This window comes from Perca flavescens, chromosome 18 (genome assembly GCF_004354835.1).
Source record: "Perca flavescens isolate YP-PL-M2 chromosome 18, PFLA_1.0, whole genome shotgun sequence".
Taxonomy (NCBI): Eukaryota; Metazoa; Chordata; class Actinopteri; order Perciformes; family Percidae; genus Perca; species Perca flavescens.
The window spans coordinates 30,785,900-30,805,132 of NC_041348.1; the positions used below are offsets into that span (position 1 = coordinate 30,785,900).

Sequence of the window (19,233 nt, forward strand, 5' to 3'; positions counted from 1 at the left end):
TGAGAACAGAAAATATATATGTCGAAATAACCGCTGAAAATGTAAAAAAAAAAAAAAAAAAAACAACAAACGTTAGGAAAAGCAATAAAAGCAATGACATTTTTTTTTCAAAAACAGTGAAAGAAGACCTACACACTTAAGAAAAGCGGCAAAAAATTAAAAAATATATATATAAAAAGTGCCCAAAACATTGAAAAAGTCACAAAAACTTCGGGGAAAAAGCCATAAAAACATTGAAAAAGGTGACCAAAACATTGGGAAAAAACCCACAAAAAAGCATCTAAACAACAACAGTTTTTTTTTCTTCATGGTGAATGAGAAGACAACACAAGGGTTAAAAAAATATGAAAGACAACCCACTCCCTAAAAGAGGTAACGCTAACTGTTCAGGGGGCTCAAAACATGTTCGCAGGGCTTTAAATCAACTTTTTGGATCACCAGCCAACACGACTAGTAGATTTTTAAAGATACCAGCCAATCAGATTCTCCACTAGCCAGGCTTTAGTTTTTTTGAACTAACTTTACTTTAATTTCAGCTAATACGGTTTGTTCCACACCGCTCTCTGCCATTTTTTCCTCTCCGCTAGGCACGTAGCCAACGTACAAGCAGTGTTTCCAGATAAGGAATACGTTTCCGAGCCAAACGCACCAGCCTGTTCTCAGGAACCATTCGTTGAAAAAGCTACGAAAAGTTAAAGGTGCCGTACGTAGGATTGCGAAGATCCAGGACTTATCCGGGCAGAGCAGCTCTACAACGGTAGAGAGTAGTATGAAAGACCCAAAGTCCGCGTAGGGAGGCTGGACTTTCCCCCAGGAGATCGGGGGTCCCGTCCTAGAGCATCAATAAGTGACGCAACCAAGCGCGTCTGAATATAACCCTAAAGGAGACTTTTTGACAAGTGACCAAGCGTCTCTTTCTGACGCGATGGGAGGGAGAATGCTTTGCGTTATCGCTTATTATCCCTCATATTGTGCAGCCCTACTTTTGACTTTGAACTCGGAAGTGAAATACATGAATTCATTTTTTTGACATCCGTCCCCAACCCTCTTCCGTAACAGAACCAGTTCCTTAAACCCGTGTGTTGTCTTCTCGTCGACCAGGAACTCGTTGTCCATCCAGGTCAAAAGTGAAATTGAATTTTTGGTGCTTTTTTCAGCATTTTGGGCTCTTTTTGTATGCTTTTTGACACTTTTTAAAGCGGTTTTGTCACTTTTTTCAACATTTAGTTTTAAATTCTTGGTCAATAAACCTAATTTATATGATACTAAACCTAATTTTTTGAGTTAAAAAGGCAGAAATGATTAATTATTTTGACTAATAGTTAAAATCAGAGGATGTTGAGTGGATCACAGACTGCTTTATGTCAAAGTTTAGTAAGAATACTGTATGGGTTCCATACAATGTACATCCATGCATCCATGTTATTTTTGGGCATTTTGGTTGAAAGAAACCAATATTTCTGATATAAAAACTTTGAAAACGGGTCAGATTTGACCCGAGTACAACACAAGGGTTAAGGCCTCTTTACAGTCGCCGAACCGACCTGTCGCACGCCAATGTGACGCCAAAACAACGTAGAGCTTTAAAGTGCGCGACCAGAGGTCTATTTTTTTCAGTGGCGCGCTACAAAGGCAAAACAGGAAGCATGAACGTAATTCTGGGCAACGTGATGCCAGGACTCTCAGAGTGACTGCAAGTCTCTCTTGTAAACTTACTGGGTTAAGATGAGTTCTTTTATGGTGAATGAAAGGCTCGATCCCACCAAGTAGCTCATCCAATCAGATCCAAGCATTGAGGTCAATGCTGCTGCCAGTTCTGCCGTTGTTTTCCTTTTTCTTCTTCTTCTTCTAGTCCGTAGAAAGAGCAACGTCGGTAGCCTTTCCTCATTAGCGCCACCTCTGTTCAGGAGAAGACTGCAGCTAGTGTCTCGGGGATAAACAGTTATGGCGCTCCTGTGATGTCACACTGGCGTGGGACCGCTCGGGTACGGCGAGTACTCCGCGCGCATTAAGTGAGGGTTATAAGTAATTAGTTGGCTGGTGATGTTAAAACAGTTTGAGGGTTAGTCAACGGTCAGAAAGCTCCGACCTCAGTTCCCCACGGCCTGTAGGGCTTACTGCTGCGAGGAGTCTGGGCCGAGGAGGAGGAAGAGGAGGAGGAAGAGGAAGAGGAAGAAGAGATGGGAGGAGTGGTGGTGGTGGCAGCGGAGGAGGAGGAGGAGAAGGAGGCAGTAGGCAGCACGGGGAATCCTCCGTGGATGATGGGAAACGACGCCGAGAGGGAGAGGAGGGAGGTGGTCAGAGGGGTGTGGGAGGAGGAGGAAGAGGAGGAGGAGGAGGAGGAGGAGGTGGTGGAGTCTGCGTGGCTGCGCTGGGACGCCTCTGCCAGCCTCTGGGGGTCCGGAGAAACGCACAGCGCGCTCAGTCCGTACGCCGGAGGGCGAAACGCGGCAGCAGCGGCGACAGCAGCCCAGTGGTGGTGGTGGTGGTGGAAGGGGTGAGTTAACGGGTGAGGCTGCTGGAGGTGGGGGTGGAGGTGGTGCGGGGGGTGGGGGGAGTAGGAGGTGATGGCGAGGGCGGCAGCGTCGCGCTGCGAGGAGCAGGAGGCGAGGTGGGAGAGGAGGCGGGACCGCATGGGGTCGCTGGAGTCCAGGCCCTCGGTGGCGCTCAGGTAGCGGGAAACCTCGGTCACACACTCCCGGAAACCCAGAGACAGGAAGTCCAGCGCAAGGGCGTGGGCGTCAAAATAACCTGGGGAGAAAGGGAGGGAGGGAGAGAGAGAGAGAGAGAGGAGGGCAAATATGGGGAATTAGATCAGAAAGGGCTTCAGTTTCCGCAATTTCATCGCATAAAATTGCATAAATATCCTGCATATTCCATAATCAAGGATTTTTGCTCGCAAAAATCACAAACAAAAAAATTCTGAAAGTAATGTGTAGTCCGGAACGTGATCCGCTGGTATACGCAGTGGACCCACTAAGAAAGCTCCAGGATTTCCATATCCCCTCTTAAAAATGCCCAATGACACGCAACGACATACTTTCTATTATATGTTTGATATATTTCGAATTTTTATCTATGGTTTTGTTCTTCACATAGGCTACATAAAGGGATTTCCTCCGTAAAATGGTGCATAAAAGTTATCTGAATACAGGAAATGAAGTCTTTGACGCTTAAAATAACCCTGGAGGAGGACACCCAGACCCCCCCCCCACACTCTGATATACCCCCAATAAACGACTGATATGGTCATTTGGTTTGGAGGTCTTGTCAGATTATAATAGTGCAACATTCTGCTTCATTGTGTTGAGATACATTACATTACATTACATTACATTACATTACATGACATGTCATTTAGCTGACCATTTCATCCAAAGAGACTTACAATTGCAACCAGGGGTTAATTGTCTTGCTCAGGGACACGTTGGTTGATGTATCGCAGTGGGGAAAAAAATAACAGGGTGACAAAAAATTCAAATAAGTGACAAACTTCGAAAAAAGTGGCAAAATCTTTAAAAAAAAAAAGAGACATAAACTCTCCCATTTTTTTATGAAAGACTCGAAACATTTTCAGACTGCTGCTGCTAAAACCCAAACAAACGCTGCAGAGACGGCCTGTGAACGCAGCCGATACTGACCTCCCCACCCCCACCCCACCCCGCCTCACACGTCTGACCCCCCCAACCCCCCCGCTGGCTTCATGAAAGCAAACAGCGCTGCTCAGGGTCAAGTGATGCTTTTATCCCTGCAGCGTTTTCCCATGGACTCACCACCTCCCTCACACACACACACACACACACACACACACACACACACACACACACACACAGGGACACACACACAGAGACACACAAACACACACACACACACACACACAGGGACACACACACACAGACACACACAACACACACACACACACACACACACACACAGAGACACACACACAAACAGAGACACACAAACACACACACAGACACACACAGTTACACACACACACACACAAACACACACACACACACAAACACAGTTACACACACACACACACACACACACACAGACACACACACACACACACACACACACACACACACACACACACACACAGAGACACACACACACACACACAAACAGAGACACACAAACACACACACAGACACACACAGTTACACACACACACACAAACACACAGACACACACACACACACACACACACACACACACACACACACACACACAAACACAGTTACACACACACACACACACACACACACACACAGAAACACACACACACAGTTTCACACAGACACACACAAACACACACACACACACACACACACACACACACACACACACACACACACACACACACACACACACACACACACACACACACACACACAAACAGAGACACACAAACACACACACAGACACACACAGTTACACACACACACACAAACACACAGACACACACACACACACACACACACACACACAAACACAGTTACACACACACACACACACACACACACACAGACACACACACACACACAGTTTCACACACACACACACACACACACAGACACACACAGTTACACACACACACAAAACACACACACACACACACACACACACACACACACACACACACACAAACACAGTTACACACACACACACACACACACACACACACACACACACACAGAACACACACACACACAGTTTCACACACAGACACACACACACACACACACACACACACACACACACACACACACACAAACTGAGAATATGTTCAATAAAGAAATCGGAAACTACTGATGTTAACGTTTGCTATGAATGCATCTGGTGTTGTTGTCAAAGTTTCTCAAATCTCTCTCTTCTGTGCAGGATGTGTGTGTGTGTGTGTGAACGGTGTGGTCTGATAGTCCAGAGAGTACGACTAGGTTCACTACGTGGTTACCTTTCCCTCCGGTGGCCTGCAGCACCTTAAGGTGGTCCACAGTCATCTGCAGAATCTCGGCCTTCTCCAGTTTAGCTGAGCCCTGATGAAAACAAACCCACGTTAAGTTGCAGTTTGTTACAATCACTTTGGCACTAATTTCAGAACCGTGACGTCATTTTTCAAAACTCTAGACACAAAACTCATAACCAATGATCAAAATACACATTTTTCAAAACTCTAACACTTTTTTCAATTGCTTGGATACAATACACATAAACCTAAGATCAATTGTTCATTTAACAAAGATCAGCTGTTCAATATGACACAACTTAACATCAAAGTACTACTATTTCAAAAAGCAATTCACACATTACATTTTAGATAATTGTCTGTTCATTTCATTACAATCATCTAACTATCAATCCATACAACTACTCAAAATGATAAGTAACTGTTGCATTACTCTTAATGCATAGTTGTATGCAAACAAACAATATTCCATGTTTAGATCATGAAAGTTTCAAGATAACGAGATTCATTGTCACCATTTAGCGTGGAGCATGAACCAATCAGAATACAGTATCTATGGATGTAATATTTCATCATCCTTCTTTACTGTAATGTACTACTGTTTATCAGACACTGTTTCTATGCTCCCATGTACTACCTTTAAGAATATTTACTGTACTGACAGTACTGCACTGTATGGATGCAGGCCCTTGGAATTGCAGGTCCAATTCTGTCAACTCGTTACTGATGATAGAGATATATAATTTATATATACTTTATATATAAAGTACTGTATATGTATATATATATATATATATATATATATATATATATATATATATATATATATATATATATATATATATATACTGTTCAGTGGCAAGCAGATTAGACTGGGGTTGTACTGGGCAGCTTCCAGGTATACAAGTGGAACTGTGTGAATGTGATCAGGTCGTCGATGCAAATGAGAATTTGAGAATCAAAAAATGAGAATCAACTTACCTGGATACTGTAAATAAAGGGTAAATACAGTAATATATATATATATATATATATATATATATATACATTATATATATACTCGTACCACATTGGTCTGTAGTATTCTCTCTACTACTGCAGTACTTTTACAGGGATGTATTTAGTTGTAGTACCATAATGAAACATGTATCACCTATTTTGTACTACAATATTTAATGATTGTACGAACGATGACCCAGTGAAACTATGGGTAGCTTGTGTGTGGCTGATCTAAAGTAACGTTTCAGTGATATTTCACAATAAATTAGTTTTTTGAACCAGTGATTGTGCAAGTGCAAGATTTCTTTAAAGATATGAATGCACAATGCAATGTTTTGAACATTGGACAGCCTGTGTTACAAGTGATGACTGTTTTGAGTTTTGAAAAATTACATCAAGGTTCTGAAATTAGTAGCAAAGTGATTGTAAAAAAACTGTAAAGCAGGAAGCACCTAGCATAGCAATCTAGACGCCCCCTAGCGGCAGCAAATGTAATCTGCAGCCGGGGTCAGTCTAACAACTGTCCTTCGGCTTGCAAGCTGGAAAAATCCAAACTCTGGTTAGGCCAATCACATTGTGTATAGAGTCGGTGGGCGGGGCTTAACATAATGACGGCAGAGAAGATCTTTGGAATCGGCATTTGGCCGCGACTCTGGAAGACTTGGAGTTCAGCTTTTCTTTGATAAAAGAACAAAGAACGGCACTGAAGTCATTCTTAAAAAAGGGAAGATGTGTTCGGAGTTACGTCACCTTCTTCGTTGCTCTGATTGGTTGTAGCGCTATCCTATTACGTGCAGAGGGAATTTAAAAGACAACCGTTTATCCCGCCCCCCAGGATTGAGCCCTGACCAATGGTGAGTTCCCAGACCCAACATCTGGATGTGGGTCTGGCTGGTCAGGCTAGGAAGCACCTGGTAGTGGTCATAAGAGTTCCAGCTAACGGAGGCTGCTTTCACACCTCCGCACTTTGGTCCGTTTTAACCAAACACTGGACGTTTTGAAAGCATAAAAAATTCATTTCTTCAGGGCTGTAGTCAAGTCCAGCTTTGTCGAGTCCAAGGTTGCTAGGTGACACGCGAGCGCTCCAAATCACTTCAACTACTCTTAACTAATCAGCCCTGCACCACCTAGCCCAGTGGTGCTCAAGCTTTTTTCAATAATGTCCCCCTTTGAACAGTGTTTTTAAGCCATGTACCCCCTAACCAGGGGGTACTGCTCTGGTGTTTCCCCCTCTCATTCCCCCTGCTCTGGTGTTTCACCCTCTCATTCCATCTCATTCTTCCTGCTCTGGTGTTTCACCCTCTCATTCCCCCTGCTCTGACGTTTCCCCATCTCATTCTTCCTGCTCTGATGTTTCCCCCTCTCATTCCCCCTGCTCTGGTGTTTCCCCCTCTCATTCCCCCTGCTCTGGTGTTTCACCCTCTCATTCCCCCTGCTCAGGTGTTTCACCCTGTCATTCTTCCTGCTCTGGTGTTTCACCCTCTCATTCTTCCTGCTCTGGTGTTTCACCCTCTCATTCCCCCTGCTCTGGGGTTTCCCCCTCTCATTCCCCCTGCTCTGACGTTTCCCCTTCTCATTCCCCCTGCTCTGGCTTTTCCGATCCCCTAAAACCCTAAGCTCTCATGTCCGGTGTCGGCAGTTTAATTGATTATAGTGGAAGCCTAGTTCGTGACAGGTTACGCATGCAATGTAGCCGGACCGTTAGTTTAAACAGAGATTAGTTCTTCTACTGGAGCCAAAAACATTTGTGTGCACAGAGATCGATTTAGGCTCCAAACTTAATGCTTTTAAAACCAAAACGTAGCGACGTAAATGTAGGAGAGAACTGGTTCTGTTTGGATCCAGATGAAGCTCATGTGGTTCTACAGAAACCAACTCACCTGCTTCTCAAACGCCGTGGGGACGAGCCTCCGTAACTCCGACAGACTGTTGTTGATCCTGTCTCTGCGTCTCTTCTCGATAATCTGACCAACAACAAAAAAGAACAAAAACACCATCAAAACCTCAAACTGTTTCTGAACTCTTACGTATTCAACCAATCACAGGGCTCTATCTCTCACCAGGCGCAGCGCAAAGCCCGACCCAAGTGTCTTTGCTAGTTTAAGACCGAACCAGTTGTCAATTTCCCGTCCAGCACCCACGTGGTTTAAACAGCAAATGCACCTGAACCCATCTTTCCACCCATGGGTGTGCTGGTCTTACAGGGAGGTGTTTTCAGGTGCATTCTGGGTGTGCTGGTCTTACAGGGAGGTGTGTTCAGGTGCATTCTGGGCGTGCTAGTCTTACAGGGAGGTGTGTTCAGGTGCATTCTGGGCGTGCTGGTCTTACAGGGAGGTGTGTTCAGGTGCATTCTGGGCGTGCTGGTCTTACAGGGAGGTGTGTTCAGGTGCATTCTGGGAGTATTGCTATCTTGATGCAGCAGGAAGTGATCACACCATTGACCAACAAAAACCTGGTCTAAAGTCAATAACGCAGCATTTCATTGTTATTTTAACAGAGCATTAGTAAAATGCTCCTAGGCTCGTTCACAGCAGCATGCACACTATGCTTGTTACACACACAGGGACGCACAGCAGCACACACACACACACACACACACACACCCTCACACATGCAGAAGATTACAAATACAAATATTACGGTGCAAATCCTCCATCATAACAGCAATGCTCCAAGGTCCAAACGCGCCTGGCTTTTAAAGGGAATGGGAGATGATCTCTGATTGGTTGATTGCATGTTACGCCCAAAACACACCTCTGATTAATGAAGACACTAAGAACAACGCTTTTGAACGGACCCGTTTTTCAGCCGTCAAACTAGCAAAAGTGGATTTGGACACGCCCTAAACACACCTGCGCCAGGCGCTTCACGCTGCGTGCGTAGATCGTTAAAATAGGGGCCCTGCGTTGATAATATCTTTACCCCTCTGCGCTTTTTCCTCGCCATCACTTGAGTGGTGGTCGTCGGTGATCCGAACCCCATAAAGGACGTCTTCATGTGTCTGAAAAACCAAAAAAACAAGTGAATCGATACACTAAATAACCACATTTGACCTTAAACTGTAAAAAGTGCTTAGTTGTATCAACTTAAAATAAAGAGTGAAGTAGTAGCATGAATTATTTTGAGTTTTAACAACTCTTTCTGGATTGTGCGGCCAACGTAACGATAAAAGTTGAGGGTACAAAAAATAATTTGTCCCTCCAAGTAATTCCCAAGTTTTTATAACAACTATTATCAACTGGCAACTTTCAATTAAAATAATCAGAACAACTCAATGTTTGAAGTCCCTTGGACACAAGATGAAATAACATGTTTTGCTGACTAAAAAAATTAAAAACCTTTTTTTACAGTGCAGAAGAGAAGTGGAGTAAACTTTTATTTCCAGCGGAGTATTTATGGTATATATATTTTCACACTGTGGTATTTCTACTTTTAACAACATGAAAACTGCTGTCCTCTCACGGCCGCTTCATGGTGGTGTTTAAGAGATCTTCTTTGGTGGTTGTTGTAAAAGGATTGTGGGAAATGTAGGACATGCAAGGAGTCAATAATCGGTATCGATGTAAAGAAGTCAGGTTGAGGGATTAAACTACTTCTTCACAAAGTGACATTAATATCAAACATATTGTCTCAGGTTGGAGTTAAACTTTACAAATTAAAAGCAGCACTCACTCACTTTATACTGTCTTCTGAACACTAGACCTGTATTCACTTGTATGTAGAGAGACAACGATAGAGAGACAACAGTAGAGAGTAGTATGTAGAGAGACAACAGTAGAGAGTAGTATGTAGGGAGACAACAGTAGAGAGACAACATTACAGAGTACTATGTAGAGAGACAACGGTAGAGAGAAGTATGTAGAGAGACAGCAGTAGAGAGTAGTATGTAGAGAGACAGCAGTAGAGAGTAGTATGTAGAGAGACAACAGTAGAGAGTAGTATGTATAGAGACAACAGTAAAGAGTAGTATGTAGAGACAAAAGTAGAGAGTAGTATGTAGAGAGACAACAGTATAGAGTAGTGTGTAGAGGTACAACAGTAGAGAGTAGTATGTAGAGAGACAGCAGTAGAGAGTAGTGTGTAGAGAGACAACAGTAGAGAGTAGTATGTAGAGAGACAACAGTAGAGAGTAGTATGTAGAGAGACAACAGTAGAGAGTAGTATGTAGAGAGACTACAGTAGAGAGTAGTATGTAGAGAGACGGCAGTAGAGAGTAGTATGTAGAGAGACAGCAGTAGAGAGTAGTATGTAGAGAGACTACAGTAGAGAGTAGTATGTAGAGAGACAGCAGTAGAGAGTAGTATGTAGAGAGACAGCAGTAGAGGGTAGTATGTAGAGAGACAGCAGTAGAGAGTAGTATGTAGAGAGACAGCAGTAGAGAGTAGTATGTAGAGAGACAACAGTAGAGAGTAGTATGTAGAGACAACAGTAGAGAGTAGTATGTGGAGAGACAACAGTAGAGAGTAGTATGTAGAGAGACAACAGTAGAGAGTAGAATGTAGAGACAACAGTAGAGAGTAGTATGTAGAGAGACAATGGTATTGAGACAGGAGTAGAGAGTAGTATGTAGAGAGACAGCAGTAGAGAGTAGTATGTAGTAGTATTTTTCCAGAAGGTTATGTACCGGCCCATGCCTAGTCCGTCTTTCTTTTCCATGACCGAAATTTAAATAGAAAATCATAAATACAACCAATATTTTGCTTGGAGTATAGGTTGTAACATTTTGTAAACTAGACTCTTGTTACAACTAACCCAGACTGAACTGGCCTAATTTACAGCTACCACACCAGCACTAACATCCTGCATTAAAGATATCCAGAAAGACACACAATAAACAATATCTAAGTGTGTTGAGTTTAACTACAAAGCTGGCATTGCTATAAAAAAACAAATGACAAAAAAAAATACTTTTTTACCTAAAAATTAGTTTTTTCTTTCTAAAAATGTGCAGTGACCTGGCACAGGGGGCTTAGTCTTCTCACTTGTTATTATGCAAGGAGTAAACAGAGCATGTTCAGAGTTAATAGGGAGATTCCAAACTTGTTCCTAATTGGAGAAATTGGACGTGTTAACTTACAACTGACCCGTCAACTATCCCCGGTCTCCCCTGAAGCTTTTCGTTGGATAATATGTCCAAGAAATAGGCACATTTCCCTCCCTCACTCACCCTGGAGAAATGCTTTCTCTGCCCACATCGATGGTCTCCTCCGCGTCACTTTCTGCCGAGCTGCTGTCCTCGCACGGCCGCTTCATGGTGCATGGACGGCGGGGAGAATGTCTGCCTCTCCCCCGGGGAGATGTGGAGGTTTTTTATTAAAAAAAAAAAAAAACAGAACAGAAAAGAGAGACACCTTTTTTTTTCGGTCCCCTATGATATATTTTAGAGAATCGACTTTTTGAGGAACACTGATGAGTTATATGGTTTAACAGGAATGCTATCAGGGATTTAATCCAAGAGATGATGAAAAAATTTCAGGTTAGTTTCCTTCCTTCTCGCAAAGTTGTGAAAAATGAATGATCCCTCCCAAAAATAAGTCAAAAACTACTTCCAAAAAAAGTGTCAGCAAAAGTAGTAACAGGTGAATACGTCTTCAAAACGTTTTAGTGTAGAATCTTTTTCTTTCTAGGAGTAGTTTATCCAGCGGTGTGTGTCCGGTAAATAGTCCGAGGCAGGTGGCTCGTGTGTCGGCTGCAGATTGGACTTGTGACCGGTGTGTTCTCCTCCTCCTCCTCCTCCGTCTCTGCTGGAGCTTTCCCACGGAACCTGCGACACACACACGCGCACACACACACACACACACACGCACACACACACACACACACACACACACACACACACACACACACACACACACACACACACACACACACACACACACACACACACACAATTTGAGATTGGAAGTCTCGGCAGGGCTGGTCCTCTCTCCTGATAATATACCGCCTGTCTGGTTCAGACCGCTGTGTGTGTGTGTGTGTGTGTGTGTGTGTGTGGAATGAGGCCACTTCTTACAGTCAAAAAATAGTCATTATATAAGGCTGAACACATCCAGTATTTCAACTCTACTCTGTTCTATTAAACTCTACTTGAACTGATTATATTATCTTCACTTAACAGCTCTAATCTACCCTCTTAAAACACCTCCGTCCCAGCGACAAGCTTCTTTAAATACATATTTTTATACTTAGTTATACCCTCATACCTGTTTTATTATACACTTTTTTACATCTATAGTCTTTAGTGTCTATCTGTCATTTTATACAGGCGTGGTTGACAAGATGGCGAAGGTCTGTTGTGATTTTCATAGTTCTGGCATAAAGTATACCCTTATTGTTACTCAAATATGACTTATTATGTACGTAATTTGAAAAATGATAAGTCACTTTGGATAAGAGCATTTGCTAAATGAATGTAATGTAATTTAATGATGTAGTTTAAGTTGTGTTTCAGCCACATGCTAAACAAGCAAACTATAAGATGTAACCTTTCATGTGAAGCCTCGTTTTTGGCCTGGCAGTTCTTCTGTTATAAGCATTTCCATTCAGGGGGGTGTTTAAAGGCCTAGGTTAAGGCTGGTTAAATAGGCGTAATTTACAGGGGGATGGGAGGGCTTTTTCCGTAGTTTTTGTTGCCTTTTTGGACGTTTGTCGCATTTTCAATGCTTATTTTTTTGGAGGTTTATGTTGCATCTTTCAGAGTTTTTGGTCGCATTTTTGAGCATTTATTTAAAAGTTTTTGGCACTTTTTTTTCAAAGTGTTTAGCGCTTTTTCAACATTTTTGTCTCTTTTTTGGATTTCTTTTCAACTTTTTCCGTAGCGCCAGCTCCATGAGGTTAGAGTTCCCGCTTTTCCAACATCGAATTTTCTGAGGCCAACGTGTGGAGTGATGTCAGGTTAGCATGCTAACATAGCGACATTCCCACATCACCGCCGTGGACCGTTTGTGTGTCTGAGTCTAAAGAAACAGAGACAAAAATAGTGTGTGTGTATGTATATGTGTATGTGTGTGTGCGTGTGTGTGTGTGTAGGTGCGTGCGTGCGTGCATGTGCGTGTCAGTGGCGTTCCCACAGCTCCTGCCTGTGTCTGCTGAAACCCAATCATCGTGTGAGAGAGGTCACACACACACACACACACACACACACACACACACAGCTGATAGCCTGTCAGCACCCTCTCATTGGCTGATATTGCCGTAACACAACAGTGAGTCCGTCGTCCGCTTCATTAAAGCTTCTACCAGAACAGAACATTTGCTGCTCAACACTTATTTTTTTTAGGGTGTTTTCACATATTTCTCTTTAAATAAACCAAATTCAGTGGACCAAAAAAATGGACCAACACAAAGGGGACTCAGCTCCTTTTGTGCTCACATTGTCAATTTACTTGAAAGAGCCGAGGACTCAGTTCTCTTTCTCGTCCACTTCAGCTCCGACGGGGCCTCGGGAATGAAATACATCGGCAACAGGCTAAAATGCAAAACGTTGTTTTTACAATGCACAGAGATGAAAGATGGTTCAATCGTATGCAGGATGGATAAGCACATAAGAAGCTGGGTCCAGTCTAGTTTAATGGTAGCCAGACAGATTCTTTTAAGAGGATGGAAGAAGGAAGGGGTCCCGCCTTCAATCCAGGAGTGGGCTTGTGAGATGGCTAGGATGGCGGAGTCACACAAACGGTTTGCCAGATTGGATCACGATGAACCTAATTCATAACAATCAGCGCTCTGTTACAAGTTTACTTCTGCCCTGTCTGTTGTTGTCTGTTGTCTGTCCTGTCCCTTGTCTGTCTTAAATGCTCTACTTTAACTAGTAATTGCACTTTATGTATAAATGCTATAATGTGTGTGCACCAAATGTAGCCTGTCATTTCTTTATGTATTTTAAATGTAACATTGTGCTCAGCGTGTTTAGCGTCTAACACCACCTGATCCATGGTGAAACGTCTCCCTATATACAGTGTATATGGTTGAAATGACAATAAAACCCACTTGACTTGACTTGACTTGACTATGCTAGAAAATTGGGAAAGTTCCTGAACTCCTAAGAAGCTTTGTGCTGGGGCGATAAGTACTGTATATGATGGGCTTATGGTGCTGTCATTTTTACATATCTTTATCTGGTTTATGGTTTATTTTCTACTTTGTTACTATTTTGTTGAATGGTCTTGAATGTTGTGTCATCTTTTCTTGATTTTTGTCTGGGTGGGGGTTGATGACGAATGGGCGGGAGGGGTATGTATGTATGTATGTATGGCATGTTGTTTAAAAAATAAAAATTGTTAATCCCGACAACAACCCAAACCAATGCACAGGTGAAAAGAACTGCAACACAGACTTGAAGCAAACCGTACTCAGACCACCTCCCGAGGAATGCGACAACGGGAACCGCTTGTTGTTTTTTGGAAAGGGGAAGAGTGTTATAACCCAAGGCACAATCTTTTTTGTGTAATCTAGACAGTCCCCTTTTCTCAGCTTAAGTCAACCGAAACGGCTGCTGCAATGCAGTGTGGGAGATGCAGCAATGGAGAGCTGCGAGGGATGTGCGCCGGCCGGTGCATCTGCCTTTGGCTTCCCATTAACTGCTCAGTCATCGGGACAAAGTGGGGGCCATCGAGATAACTTTCTCATTCCGTAACCCAAGCTTAACCCTAGGGGGCAAAAGTAGAACGCTTCCCAGAGAGAAGAACATTTGAGGAAAGTACCAGAAAGTGTAAACTGTGCACAAGAACAATAGTGGAGGAAGTGGACTCGGTTACTTTTCTTACGTCTTTGAAAATCAACAAAAATCTTTATTTATTATAGCTGTGGCGAGGTGAGACACTGCTGCCAACACAAACCTGGTGTGTGTGTGTGTGTGTGTGTGTGTGTGTGTGTGTGTGTGTGTTGATGATATGAGAGGTTTATTAGTGTCAGGGGTCACGGAGGACAAGCAGGGCCATCCTATAGCAGGAAGCACTGAGCGTCGAGAGAGGAATATCTGTGTGTGAGGAGGCTATTATCTCGGGGAACGTTGGGCCGGAGCGCAGAGTCGTGAGTCGGAAATCCTTTGGGAACAAGGGACCATGACTGGAAGCTGTGTGTGTGTGTGTGTGTGTGTGTGTGTGTGTGTGTGTGTGTGTGTGTGTGTGTGTGTGTGTGTGTGTGTGTGTGTGTGTGTGTGTTGTGTGTGTGTGTGTGTGTGTGTGTGTGTGTGTGTGTGTGTGTGTGTGTGTGTGTGTGTTTAGAGAGGGAGAGAATGGGAGGAAGTGGTGTATTATTCTCAGTTAGACGGTGCTCGCCGCCCCGTCTGTCACTACGACGCCTCGGACCTCATACACCGCACCAGCCCCTCGTTTCCGCAGGACGTCACACACACACACACACACACACACACACACACACACACACACACACTGCCATAACTTCATCAGCACAAATACAAATATCCCAAGAAGAATGAATTACCAAAACCTGTAAGTAAGTATTTTTCTCAGTGCTTATCTTTTCTGGATTGTCTTGCTTTGGTTAGAAAGCATTATATTATACTCCAGGAATTAGGCCGAAATCACACTTTTTTTGACAAGAAAAAGTAGATGAGGGCGCTTCTGTAGCTGAGAAAAAAAAGCTGGCAGCGCTTCTCTGCTTGTCATTGGTCAGCTGTCAAACAAGTTGAACTTTTTTCTAACTTCAAACAGATTCTCTGAGCTGCAGGAAAAACAAAACGTAGGTGGTGGCATTTAAAAAAGCGCTCAGGACATTTTTGAAAACCCGGTCACACATAGTGTGAACATAGCCCTCTGGATGGCGTGGCCCAGGCCTCCAGCACCACCGTAAAGATATGTCCTTAAACGTGCACATAAACTAACTTAAAGAACTGCCTTTTTTCCAAACATTAGCCACATCCTTTCTATGGATGCAAAAAAACACTAGTCCATTCATTTCTTACTTCGAGGCTGGACTGTTGTTATTCCTTAATTTCAGGGAATTGTTGGATTTCTTTATTTTTTTGTATTTATTTTTTATTTTTTTCCCTACCACCACCCCCCCTATTTGGAGGACAACTTTATTTTTATTATAGAGCTGTATTTTTTTATACACAGTATGTTACATTCAGATTTAGAATTACATTCAGTGTATTAACGATTGCCCCACCGTGACCATTCACCCTGTTTTACTGAGACCCTGGATCCATATAAGGGCGGGGGGATTTAAAGCACCACGTATGAAGTGTAACACATAACACATAAAGCGCGACAAGGTGACAAACAGAACAACAGAAGGAAGTGAGACGGGACAATAACAGAACTGACAAGACGGGACTGGACAGGACAGTTGACAAACATCAGAATGTATTATTAATAATTGGGTGGAATGATCTATGATTCATATTTGGGTGATCACGGTTTTCGTGTTTGAAGGGAGTTGGAAAAACATGTTATGCATAAGTGTGGATAGTGTGTGTATGTGTGTATGAGTAAAGTGATAACTGTAAGGGCAAAATTGTTGGATTTCAGTAAATTGCTGTTTGGTTTGTGAGTGTGGTCTAGACCTAGTCTATCTGTGAGGATGTCTTTACACACCAGAAACATGTCTGACGCAGCGCTGCTGCTGCTAGCCCTGTCTGGACACATGGATTCCCATATATATTATTTTTATATATTTATGTTCCCATTAACATAAATATATACTGATGTGATTACAGCAAAGACAACGTCGGCAGTATTGACGGCAAAATAGGCTCCAGAATATTTCCTTCTGGATCGACAGGTGCAACATTTGAAAATCGACAATTATTTATGATTTACTTTTTAAATTACATTTATATATCTGCATCTATATCAAAACCTCGAGACTTTCAAACATCAACATGTCATTTATTAATATGTATTTGTGTCAAAATGACATGTAAACATCTTTCCCTATTATATTTTGCCCGGAAACGCTTCCAAAATAGGCGTTGGTTCTATTTCTAGCATGCACACGTTTTTGGCGCGGCAGACAGTGTGTAAGCTCTAAAATGATCATTTCCACTATAAGAAGAAGTGGACAGAAATGTAACTTTTTAATCTTCTGTGCTGTGTGTTTTGGAGGAGCTTCAAGCAGCTTGAGACATTTTTTTTTTTTTTTTTACGTCTGAGCAGACAAATGCTCATTCAGATACCCAAAAAAGTGTTACTTTAACTTTAAGATGAGAGATTTGGGATAAAAGCAGCCAGATGAGTCTAAAGTAACCAAATATAAATCTACTCAATTTTAATTTGAGACATTTAAGCGATGTTTCCTCACAAACTGATTTACAACAATTGAAGAATAAGAACTGAAGTCACAGCAAAGAAATGGACATGGAGTGATCAAATCGCAAAGAAGTGTGTGTGTGTGTGTGTGTGTGTGTGTGTATATGTGTGTGTGTGTGTGTGTGTGCGAGTGTGTGTGTATGCGAGTGTGTGCGGATTGAGTGAAGAGAAATTTACGGCGTTCATCAGCGGCCTTTAATTTACTCCCACAGACTGTATGAATGTCTGTTGTTTGGGGATATAATAGTCTATTGTTGTGATGAAGGAAACATGCCGACACATCCTCTGGGAGCGTTGTACTACCAACCTGCAGGTGCAGCGCTACTCCACTTCCTTCCTGTGACCTGACCCGCGCTTCCCATCAGGCATCGGAGCGCGATGTGGAGGAAAGCGCGTGTGTTACAATACGATGGGATCCAGGAGCTCTCTGATTTATGTCGCCGTGAGAGTGTGAAAAGCGGAACAATTAAGCCAATGTCAACGCAAAATAAATGTTAATATATACATATATATAAAGGATGCATTTTGTGAAAAACACCAATGCATGGGAAAATAGAGTCCTGGTTGAAGTGACCCTTTAATAACTGTATTCATTCAGAGGAGAGAAGATGAAGAGGAGTTCCCAGCAGTGAAGGTGGAGTGTGTGAGAGGCCCGAATGTCTAATCTTTCACACACGTCGACACACACTCGACGGCAGCCAACGGGAACCCTCAGGAATCTGTCAAAGGTCCAGATTATATGGAGCATACCTGTCATCAACAACACCACCTTTAAATCCAGGGCCTGTCAGCACCTGCAGACACACACACACACACACACACACACACACACACACACACACACACACACACACACACACACAGACAGACAGACAGACAGACACACACACACACACACACACACACACACACACACACACACACACACACACACACACACAGACAGACAGACAGAGACAGACAGACACACACACACACACACACACACACACACACACACACACACACACACACAGAGACAGACAGACAGACAGACAGACACACACACACACACACACACACAGACAGACAGACAGACAGACACACACACACACACACACACACACACACACACACACACACACACACACACACAGAGACAGACAGACAGACACACACACACACACACACACACAGACAGACAGACAGACAGACAGACACACACACACACACACACACACAGACAGACAGACAGAGACACAAACTCTCTCTCACACACACACACACACACACACACACACACACACACACACACACACACACACACACACACACACACACACACACACACAGACACAGACACACACACACACACACACACACACACACACACACACACACGGAGCAGTATGTCCTGTATGTCCCTTACCGGTTAACGTATCTTAAGATGGAACATGATTATGGAGCGTCTAACCCAGTTCATGCAAATGCAAATGTGAAATTTCCAGCCAATAGGAAGACTTGGAATTGATGGTGGAGGTAAATATTCATGAAAAAGGACAAGTTGGTGAACGGGCAACACAGAATTACATAATGAACTAAACACGTTACACACTCTGGGCCTTTAAGGAGCCGTGGCAGTTAAGTTCAGCCGAGAAAAAGTGAGCGTCATGCAGCAGTGGTTTGGATTTTGGGCTGAAAGTCTTTTGTTTTCCACCGGGACACGAAAGCATTCTTCTTCACATCGTTCTTATACATCAGAGAGAGAGAGAACCGCCTGGATTTAAACACATTCTGAGATTGTTCTTTATTGTGTCGTGTAGTTAAGAGGAAGACAAAAAAAGAGTGTGGTAGATTTCTTTCCAGTCGTTTCTTATCTCTGTGGCCCAGAGTCGTCCTCTGGTTGGAAGTTATCAGAGGCACCGCCCAGTCTGGAAGTTCACACAGATTAAAGTGCTTTTATAAAGTCTTTATTTCTCCTCAGGAAGGTGTCGAGTGTGTGCTCGC

The 19,233-nt window shown here is 43.1% G+C and overlaps 1 protein-coding gene across 1 annotated transcript; it reads right to left on the minus strand.

Annotated features, from left to right (window-relative positions):
• Positions 1–1,864: 1,864 nt before the first annotated feature.
• Positions 1,865–11,297, minus strand: hey2 (hes-related family bHLH transcription factor with YRPW motif 2). Its single transcript, XM_028605750.1, has 5 exons — positions 11,142–11,297; positions 8,897–8,975; positions 7,855–7,938; positions 4,964–5,045; positions 1,865–2,751 (listed from the first exon to the last, which is right to left on the minus strand). The coding sequence occupies exons 1-5, from the start codon at positions 11,225–11,227 to the stop codon at positions 2,075–2,077; spliced, it is 1,008 nt and encodes a 335-aa protein (XP_028461551.1). The 5' UTR covers positions 11,228–11,297; the 3' UTR covers positions 1,865–2,074.
• Between the last annotated feature and the right edge of the window lie 7,936 nt (positions 11,298–19,233).

Bases quoted from the DNA above. Each gene is read 5' to 3' on its own strand.
- hey2 (XM_028605750.1), bottom strand. From the start codon at position 11,227: ATGAAGCGGCCGTGCGAGGACAGCAGCTCGGCAGAAAGTGACGCGGAG. The intron at 8,976-11,141 runs GTGAGTGAGGGA...TTGGTTTTTCAG, and splicing joins AGAGAAAGCATTTCTCCAGG to ACACATGAAGACGTCCTTTA. The intron at 5,046-7,854 runs GTGAGTTGGTTT...TGTTTTCATCAG, and splicing joins CCACGGCGTTTGAGAAGCAG to GGCTCAGCTAAACTGGAGAA.